This window comes from Chelon labrosus, assembly GCF_963514085.1.
Source record: "Chelon labrosus genome assembly, chromosome: 7".
NCBI classification, from domain to species: Eukaryota; Metazoa; Chordata; class Actinopteri; order Mugiliformes; family Mugilidae; genus Chelon; species Chelon labrosus.
The window spans coordinates 7,183,568-7,193,643 of record NC_140343.1 but is presented as its reverse complement, the minus strand read 5'-3'; the positions used below and the strand labels follow the sequence as shown (position 1 = coordinate 7,193,643).

Below are 10,076 nucleotides of genomic sequence, written 5' to 3'. Positions count from 1 at the left end.
CAGCAGCCGCGGAGCCAAGCAGGGTTTTCTAGGACCGAGTCAAGATGTTTAGGACACGGCGCTGAAAGCACTGTTTGTTTACATGAAACTTTAACTTGCAAGAGGAGTCATCTCCGCCGGCGATGGGATGGAGAGAGAATCACCTAGGTTTTGATTTAGGGGAAATGGCGTCGTATAAATATTTGGTGAGCGGGATGGTTGTTGGCTCGGTAGCAGAAACCAGAGTTTGCACTCTGTCCTGCGAGGAAAGGCATGCGTACTGCAGGTTGGCGTAATACTCTTGGCTTATTAACCCCCCAAAACTAACATGTAAGACTAAAGATTATTTTAGTTATGTTGTCAGTTGTTTTATAATACCTCACAGTGGTGTGTTTAGATGATTTTGCCTAAATTGGATGTTTCAGAATTTGATAAACGTCACCGTAGAAATATTTGGCACTTTGCTTTAAAAAATGATCAAGACTAATTCATTTATCAATAAATAAATGAATATAATTAACTGACTACAACTACATTCTAATCATTGTAGATTTAACAAACACCAAATACTTCTGGCCCCTCATCATGAGCCGTGTGACCTTAGTGTGAACACGAGTTTTGAGCATTTTAATGAGAGAACGAAGACGTAAACTATTTATTTACGGCATAAACTATTTATTTTCTCAACAACAATCATCTTGTTTCCCCACAGATTTATTTGAGACCCCGAAAGGCGTCACAACCTCCAGATTGGGAACCACTGCTATTCACAATACCTGACTAAAACAGCGTAACTATATGGAGGGACACTAGGGATAACTAGGGATACAAATCAGGATGAAGGCAGCTGAAAGTAATGTGCCGTGAAGCCACACTCTTTGTATGCATGACCTCAAAAGACCTAAGCAGTTCTTATATCAGAAAGCGTAAAATCTGTACGAACAGCACGCACTCACGGTAGCCATCTATTATCTAAACTACCAAAGCGCTATTTTCTTATTTTCATAAAACACCCTGCTCGGGTTTCTGAACAAACCATTAGCGATGTAAAGGCCCTCCCCGACACATACTTAAACATCACACACACACACGAGCACATGTGGACATTCACGCACACGTAACAGAAGCAGTCACCGTCCGTCCAAATCCGCTTTTTAATTGAGGCCAAATGTCTTTGAATTTACTGGAAATGTGCTGCTTTGCAAGTGGGATAGAACATGAGTACAAGAAAGACAGAGAAGGAACAGATCAGGTAGAAAAATCCCAGTTCTTCAGGGTGGAAATCCTATTCTGTTCAGTTCTTATGCCTTACAGTGACTCTTCTACTCCTTAGTGACAATGAAAGTTAAAAAGAATGATAAAGTCCACAAACTAACCCTAACCCTAACTCTTACCCTCCAGTTACATGAGCCACCATGAGATACAGGTCATACCAGACTAAGGGCGACTGAAAGGCAGTTTAGACTTTTGTGTTAAAGGGGAATTACCGTTTTTTACAACCTGGACCTTATTTCTGGCATAAAATACGATTATTTACTCACCCATATAACTTTGGTGTCATTTGGAGTCGTTCGGACGATATTTATATACGCGTATATCCGCATAGTGGGAGTGACTGGGGCACCGAAACGCAGCCTCTAAATAATGCATTATCTGCAGTCGCGAAACTTTGGCCAGCTGTTTCAACAAGTTCCTCATCCGTATACTCTGGCTCAAAACAGTAAGGACGTCCATCATAAACAAAGTCGTCGTCCACAACCTTAGAATCAGAAAAATATTCAGCCATGTTGCAAAAAACTAGCAGTAGCAAATTACAGGTAAACAAGCCACGCGGGTTTGTGTGGCGCTTAGAGATGACGTCATCCAGGTCAGAGGTTAGTAGGTCAATCTACAGACCCCGGATGATGATAACAGGTAACTCCGGACTCAACGGGGAATAGCACGAGCGTATCATAACAAAATATTGGTGAAATGAATGAGTTTCGCGGCAGATAATGCGTTATTGCGAGGCTGCGTTTCGGTGCCCCAGTCACTCCCACTATATGGATATACGTGGATCTAAATATCGTCTGAATGACTCCAAATGACTCCAAAGTTATATGGGTGAGTAAATAATCGTATTTTATGCCAGAAATAAGGTCCAGGTAGTAAAAAAAAGGTAATTCCCCTTTACGTAGCAGAAGCTACGACAGCGCAGATCATACGTAGACCATACATAGACCCTAGTGCTGTAGCCTGACATGCACCTCCCCAGAAATGTAACTACGCACCGTGGCGACGGAGACCGCAAGAGCTGTGATTGGTCTGCTTGGTAGTTGCATGTTTCTGCTTTAGTAGAAATTGCTCCTCCATCTCTGCAATTTTCGAATCGATTGTTTTGGATCAACTGAAGTAGAACACATCGAGGAAAGGTTAACCGAGGAGGTTCAGAGATACAAACATTTGTATGACTCGTCTTCGGTGAAAATTTGGCGAAAGTTTCTATCAACATTCTTGAAAGTGAAGTGAAATAGAAACAACAGTGAACCCAACTGGCAAAAAAAACACAGCGCCGACTAGCATTTGTCAGAGAGCGAGTCAGACTGCATGCGTAGGTCCCGCAGTACTCTAACAGAGCTTTTACTCAGGTGCATTTATTAGACAGAATTGCCTTTTACTTCATATGAATTTCACTCTAATTTGTGATCGGTCTAATGTCTTTGAAAGGGCCTTTAAATATCTCAAAGCAAGTTGCAAAACAACAAAGCTCATCAAGTAACAGATGATTTTCACCCTGATTTTATAGGGCAATTAGACTGCAAGCTGCACAGTTTAGCCTGGTTCCAAACATCTGAATCACACACACAGAACAGCCCTCCTTTACAGGAATTCAAAGAGAGTATAGAGAAGAGAAAACAAAAATGTGATTCAGTCTGACTGAACCACTCAGAGCGGCGGTAGTGTTTCACGGTCCGCTCCTATTCACCAAGAATGACATTAGGGACACATTTTCATTTCTGTAACTGTGGTTTTCTCCTTTAATGTTTACAGAAAAGGTCGAGTTTCATGATCCTTGCTAATGTGAGAGCCACAAGTGGCCGTCTGATGATGAAATCTTCTGAATGAGTCTGTTTGAGATCTGGACCTTCATCGTAAACACGTTTAAAAAAAGCAAAATGAACCGTCTCTGTGAACTACAAAACAAGAGAAGCTGTTTCCAATCTCAAATATGATCTTTATGTATTTAACATGTCATTGATCTAATCCGAGCTGTGTCATCTACTGAATCCCTGCACATTTAACCGTTTCAGTCACGATCCCTACATGTTGTTATCATTCCTGTCCAAGATTACTGAAGTGGTCAGAGATTATTCCCTGCAGCTGGTACCACTCACAGCTCATCTGTTAGTCGTCGGTTTTCTGACACTTTTAAAGTCTTCGGCAGCAATGTTTCTCGAAGCGTGGTCCAGACACCCAAAGATGGCTCTGTGCTAGTCGTTTAGGAGGTATTAAATCTTCTTCTTAAGGTAAAGTAGCGATGCCAGACTATTGCAAGTCAAAATTCTGCATTTTATGTTATTTTACAATCCTTTTAAGGTTGGAAGATATTTAAAAATACTGTTTTGCATGATAGTTTGTGCTTGACATGCGTTAAAAAAGTTGAATTACCTGGTTGTAAATTCTTAAACTGCCTCCTCCCACAAATGAAATCCATAAATATGCAAATATTTTTTTAATTTCCATAGTTTCTAGCTGTTAAAGCTGCTTTTACATATACTGTAAATTAATGCACTTTACTTTCCTTTGTTAAACGAGTACACAGTGCTGATTGAGGCAATCAGCCCCCAGGTAAATGTTTCTGTGTCTGACGATATTCTCGTGCTTGGATACCTGCAGCGATGACTTTCACCAGAAGTTGTTGGTTTGCTAAATTTGAAGAGGGGAGCAACACATGTAATTAAGTTTCAGCATATTCTGGATGCACTGTGTCTGAGAATTATGAGGAAGAAGTAGAGCTTAAGAGTTTCTGATGCTCCAGATAAATAAGAAAAGTGTTCACAGGATTTTTCCTGAAGTAGAGAAGGGACTGACGGGCTCAGGACTGCAGGCATACATCATGCACATGCTTTAGCTACATTTAGCAGCATCATTCAAAATCCATTACCGTCAACGCCAGGCAGCCTTCAACTTTCCACATCCCTCTTGTGCAAGTCCTCTATTAGACCAGGACTGGCTTCTGAACTAGCTGGGTTGATGCAAATCCTGCTTGCAGGTGTGCAATTTAAAGCAGCCAAAACACCCAAGAGAACTGAATCTGTCAGAATCCCCCCTCTAGTATTATATTTATGGCTTAATATTCTGATGTATTACTGAGAAAGCAGCAGTTTGATGCTTTAGCTGTTTGAGGTAATTTAGTTTTTGTACAGTTGGACGCCTTTCACATTCTGGAGGTTTAGCAGATTTGTTTCCGTTGCTCTTCAAAGTAACTGTAAACCGTCGCTGTTAACCGAAAGTAATGAAGAACAGTCAGCTCGTGAGAAACCAAAGGACGGGAAGATGTTTGGGAATGGAGCTGCAGTGTCACTGTGTGGCATATAACAACTATTGCAGTTTTCACGTAGGTTCACCCAAGGACTGTCATGAAAACTATGCAGTGGAGTGAATATGCACATGAATATTGTTTTCCCTTCATACACAGACAAAAGACACGGATCTGCAAAGACAAAAGCCAGCTCTCTTCAAGGCTGATTTATGATTACAAAGCACACGGAGACAGACACACACTGATAACAAAGAAGCCTCTCTCCTCCAGTGTTGCACATGCCAGGAACACAAAGAGCAACCCACTGATACATTATTTGTAACGTAAAATAATATGTGAATGCAAAATAAATCAGTCTAAATATGAAATTTCCACTTTAAGGACCACACTGAATTAGTACTCCGTTGAAACTTCTCCTATATCTCTCCATAATTTGGGTCAATCAATAGTCTTAATTAACTCAAATATATCTTAGATGGATGACCTAGACTAGTGCATGAACACATTGTGTATTCAGTATAATACAGCTCCACACCTAAATTTATTAATGAATTTAAACAACTAATGGTAATCTCCAATGTAAAAGGTGATTTTGAGAGCGCAGAACGGAGAAATGTGCTGTAACCTTGGTGAAAAGATTTCAAAGTGACGATTAGCAGATGCAGTAGGGAGTTCATTCCTGGCTTATGTTTTGCAAGGAGGCCAAGATAAACTATTCAGGGTGATACTGCTCCCTCCCACCGACCTTGAGTCTAAACTGTGCTTATCTTTATTTGTCCGACACTTTTGAAATACGTAAGAACCAATGCACAGCTCGTTTTGTGCGTTTATCTTTCCCTACAAGGCCACGGTGTTTACATCTCCAGTCCAGTCTGCGGCGGTAGCGTAGCAACCGGAAGAAAAAAAAAATAATCTTAGTAGAAGAAGAAAACCCGGAAGAGCGGTGGATGTTTTGGAAAACTGTCGGCATTAGGGTAACTTACTTGGCTGGGAATTTCACGCTTATTTCTGTCAAATGTGCTTTAGACCTTAAAATGAATGTTCGCAGTTTTCAGGCAGAAAAGAAGAAAAAAGGCTGTAAGTTGCGGTTTACGTGATTCTTTTCATTTGTTAGCTTAAATGAGTTAACGGTGGCATTTAACTTTGTTTACTGTTAGTAACTGCCACTATTTATGTAAAGTATTAGGATACTTTCACTGCACAATTTGGATTTCGCTAAAATCTTATATGTAGTTATGTTTGTGTTACGCTATGTTATTCTTAGTTAGCCACAGTTAATCACTTGTTTGCTGATCTTGCATTGAGGCATCTAACGCTAATGCCTCAGAAAGACTGATTTGTCTTTTAATCACTAATGATTTAAAGTTACCACGTTGTGAAAATGCTTATAGGCAAGTCTTTAAATCGTTTTATTCATTTAATAGTTGACTATATTTATCTGTCGAGCTACTTTAGGTGGTGTGTTGTTGAAAGTCATGCTGGGGTTTGTTGTATCCACTGAAGAGCCACTGTTTTCTCTTCAAAATTACCTTCACAGGAAAATGTCTAAAAAGTCAAAAAAGAAAAAGCGCAAGAAGTCGTCTCCTTCCTCAAGTGAAGAAGATGAAAAGGTGAGGAAAAGGCAATCGGTTATGTTTACTGCTTTACGTCAGCTACTGTTTTGCCACCGGTTGGAGATAACTTTGTGTCATGAGACCACAAGTTTCTGTAAAATCAATTAAGGATAACTGATGAGGATATCTGTTTTGGTGTCCCATTTAAATACAAAGTGAATCAAAGCATTTTGCAAAACCATAAATAACATACCTTCTCATATCAGCTACCACAGTATGAACAGTTTTTTTTTTCAGTTAGTATAATAAAAACATTAAAGAGTAAAAAGTAATTTTCAGCACAGTTTCCCAAAATCCAAATCTGCTATGTAATTTTTCTTGTTTTTGTTCAAACATATATCTCATATAATAACAGCCAGATATTTGAAAAATCACAAAATGAAAGTTGTTGCTTAGTAACTAACAACTTGTTGTTTTTCATGTTTTCAGAAGTCAAGGGAACAAGATGCCACTAATTACTGCAGAGGTGTCAAGAGGAAGCAAGATGAACGCTGTCAGGAGAGGTTAGTTAAAGCAAACTTGACCGTTAATAACAAATGTATGTTGATAACATTTAAGCGCAACGTCCTTAGTTGTTTATTCAGTTAACAGGTGTAATGAAATACAATAAACACAATTTATTACTCGGTTTATATATCTTTTCAAGTCCTTTCACCTGTGCCCCACTCCCTGGTGCCGCGTCTAATTTAATAAGTTATTCCGAAACCCCGCAAATACCTACACACATAAATCAGTGCATAACGAGAAGAAAATAGAGATAGAGATTGAAATGTGCCGTAACCTTGGTGAAAAGATTTCAAAGTGATGATTAGCAGATGCAGAAGGGAGTTCATTCCTGGCTTACGTTTTGCAAAGGAGGCCAAGATAAACTACTCAGGGTGATACAGCTCCCTCCCACCGACCAAGGTCAGTGGGAGGGAGCAGTATCACCCTGTGCTGTGCTTATCTTTATTTGTCTGACACTTTTAAAAACCTTAAAAACCAATGCACAGCTCGTTTTGTGTGTTTATCTAGAAGTAAAATAATACATCATGGATCAGTGATCTCAGTGAACTCTTTCTTTAACATAGTGGTTAAAACAAAAGAGCAAGATAAACAGCGCTGTATCGACAGTGTGAGTCAGGTGTGATTCACTTTTTTTTTTAATTTATCCATGTAATTAATCACAGGGCCTCAAAAAGACCCTGGTTTTCCAGGTGACCCCTTCAGGTTATACTTTTATTTTTTGCTGAATTCTAGATCATGAAGTCTTTGAGTCATGAAGGGGTTTTGGGGCGTAAAAGCTGACTTCCTAATGTGCTAATAGAGATGCAAAGACAATGCTGGTCTTTGTTTTCTTCCTAATTCTTTGATGTGCTGGTATTAATCCAAAAGTGGCCCTTTCTGCACATGGTATCACTGCAGTGTTTGTAGCTTAAACAGGATGTATAAAAATAGCAGTCCAGTAATTTCGTAAATGCAGACGATTGTTTTTTTTTGTTGTTGTTTTTTTTAATGACCTCTGACCGTCATGTTTCTTCTCTTCCTTGACATGCAGCTGTGCAAAGGAACAGGACCGGTCTGTTTCATCTACTGTTTATTCCCAAAGCACTCGCCAGATCAAAAAGCCTGTTTACAGGTTGGAAAAAACTCAAGCACCGGAGCAGAAACCTGTTAATAAGGAGGAACACTGTAGAACATCGAAAAGAGACTCTGCGCCTCTCCACGGGGAAAAGTGCTCCAGTAAAGCAAAAAATTATATTTCAGGGAAGGATAAATCCGTCGGCGAAAGTAAGACCGTGGAAGCGGGACCTTCAAAATCCTCGCACACCAGCAAGTCAGGTCGGGATCATCGGAGAACAGAGAAGACATACGAAGGCGGATTAGATAAGAAGTCTTCGCGAAGGAGTCCGCCCAAATTAAAAAAGCAGCCGATGACTCCCAGTTTAGTTTCTGCCGGACAGTACGAACAGAGGCAGGATGTACGTAAGAGAAAGCGCTCAGCTGAGGAAACGCCAAGGGCTAGAGATGACAGCAGCACTGTCAAGACCAGAGAAGCTTGCTCTTCTTCTGTCTCAGGGGATTCCGCACAACGAAAAACAAGGGAGCTGGTCAAACAGATGTGCCAGTGGTTTGAAGAAACCAAGTCAAATACCAAAAGGAGCATCTGTGCAGACTCAAAAACTCCACCTGCTTCTACCTCAAAAACGTCTTCCACCACTTCCACCAAGCAGACTACCACAGAGAGTACCCAAGAGGTGTCGAAGAATGTCACATCACATAGGGCAACTCCATTGTCATCTACGCGGAAACAAATAAATTTTGTCTTACCGTTTGTGCCTCCTAAATTCAAGATACCGAAAAAGGTTCAGCCAATACCTGTAGACAGCAAAGCCGAGAGCAAAGACGCTACCTCTGCAAGCGCAAACCTCAAACGTGACATTAAACCTTCAGACTCTGGGGTTTCGACGAGCACCTCAAGGCAAAAAACTGTCCAACAGTCTCTCATCTGTTCGGATGTTACTCCTAGTTTAGAAGATAAGATCTCACCTGCGCCCCGCCCGCTCAAAGCTACCAGTGACACCAACACTGAGTCGTGGTATGACGAGGTAGTTACGAAACATCGCTCATTTTATGATATATTATTTTTCTCGATTATAGTTTTTTGAAGCAACATTCTTGAGTTTCGTTTGTTTTAAAATTGTTCTGTAGATGCAAGTGGTTGAAGAGCTTCACCTGGCTCGTTCTGGGAAGAGGCTGGAGCTGAACGTTTTGCAGAGCTATGGGGAGCTCACCTGTATGGACATAGATGCTCCTGAGGAGAGACCCGCAGACACACACAGTAAGCTAACACTGTAAAGATACAGAACTCAAGTTTCTTAACTGTCTTGTAGATGGTTTGACCTACGCTGTATGATTTACTTACTGTGTTCAGAAATTGTCTTTTTATAATAGGCAAGAAAAACAATTCAACTAAGTGTACGCTTGTCTTTACAGACAGACAGACACCTCAGCAAGGCCTCATCCTCATACTGGACACCAACGTTCTCCTCAGTCACCTGGACTACGTGAAGAAGATCAGATTTCACGGCCTTGGAGGTGTTTAAAGACTACGAACAGTTACTAACAATAACTGTGGCATTTTACATTTTATACAATGAGTCATCTTGCCACGAGAGACGGTCTCAGTTTGAGCCAAAGGCTGGACGTTCCATCTCTGGCACAAAAGGAGCAATGGTTTCTTTTACCTGCTCCTTGGGTAATAATTTAGGACTGTCTGCGGAACAGGAAAAACAGACAAAGCTTTAATAAATGTTATATCCTTATTTGGTTTCATGGAACGCTTGCTGGAGTAGGATGGTAATCTACAGTTGTGGACCACATTAACAAGCAAATAAATATTGTAACTGCAGGATCAGTGATGTTAAAAACAGCACATGTTGGGACTTAATTTAAAGAAGACATTTTTTTTTATTTACACTTGCCTTGTGTCCATCTCTTGTTCTCCTAGGTCTGGGCTTCCCTCTCGTCTTGATCCCCTGGGTGGTTCTTCAGGAGCTGGATTCTCTAAAAAAGGGAAGAGGCCTGTCGGGTTCTGTGGCCCACCTGGCAATTCCCGCCATCTCGTACATACACGAGTCGCTGAAGAGGCGGGAACCTCGCCTGTGGGGCCAGTCGATGCAGCAGGCCACGGAGAGCTGCAGCGGCAGTGAGTTGATTTCAGAACAGCGCTCTCAGAATAACAAAAGACAGAGGGGGGAGTTATTCCTTTCTGCCTTTTCTCTGGGTTGAGTCGTCGTAACAGGATAATAGTGTTTTGAAGTAGTGTTACGTGAAAGATGTGTTGTCAGTGTATTAGCGGGGCTTGGCAGTTCTCTGTGTGGACACTAGGTGGCACTAACACTAAGCTGTTCTAAGCATTCATCTTCATCATAACATACTTCCAGTGCATCTCAAGGACATGAAGGGATGCAAGTTGCATC

At 40.9% G+C, this 10,076-nt stretch overlaps 1 protein-coding gene across 4 annotated transcripts in view; it reads left to right on the top strand.

The window, feature by feature from the left end:
- Nucleotides 1–5,455: 5,455 nt before the first annotated feature.
- The window catches only part of swt1 (SWT1 RNA endoribonuclease homolog), a 23,083-nt gene continuing 18,462 nt past the window's right edge, over nucleotides 5,456–10,076 (top strand). For 2 of the 4 annotated variants that reach the window (XM_084548349.1, XM_084548348.1), the window contains exons 1-6: nucleotides 5,833–6,111; nucleotides 6,544–6,617; nucleotides 7,652–8,702; nucleotides 8,806–8,935; nucleotides 9,091–9,192; nucleotides 9,605–9,802. In XM_084548349.1, coding sequence (XP_084404475.1) covers nucleotides 5,977–6,111; nucleotides 6,544–6,617; nucleotides 7,652–8,702; nucleotides 8,806–8,935; nucleotides 9,091–9,192; nucleotides 9,605–9,802 — 1,690 coding nt within the window. In that variant the 5' untranslated portion in view covers nucleotides 5,833–5,976. Of the gene's footprint in view, nucleotides 5,579–5,832; nucleotides 6,112–6,543; nucleotides 6,618–7,651; nucleotides 8,703–8,805; nucleotides 8,936–9,090; nucleotides 9,193–9,604; nucleotides 9,803–10,076 lie in introns of those variants that run through there. The other 2 variants (XM_084548350.1, XM_084548351.1) reach the window with 2 other exon arrangements.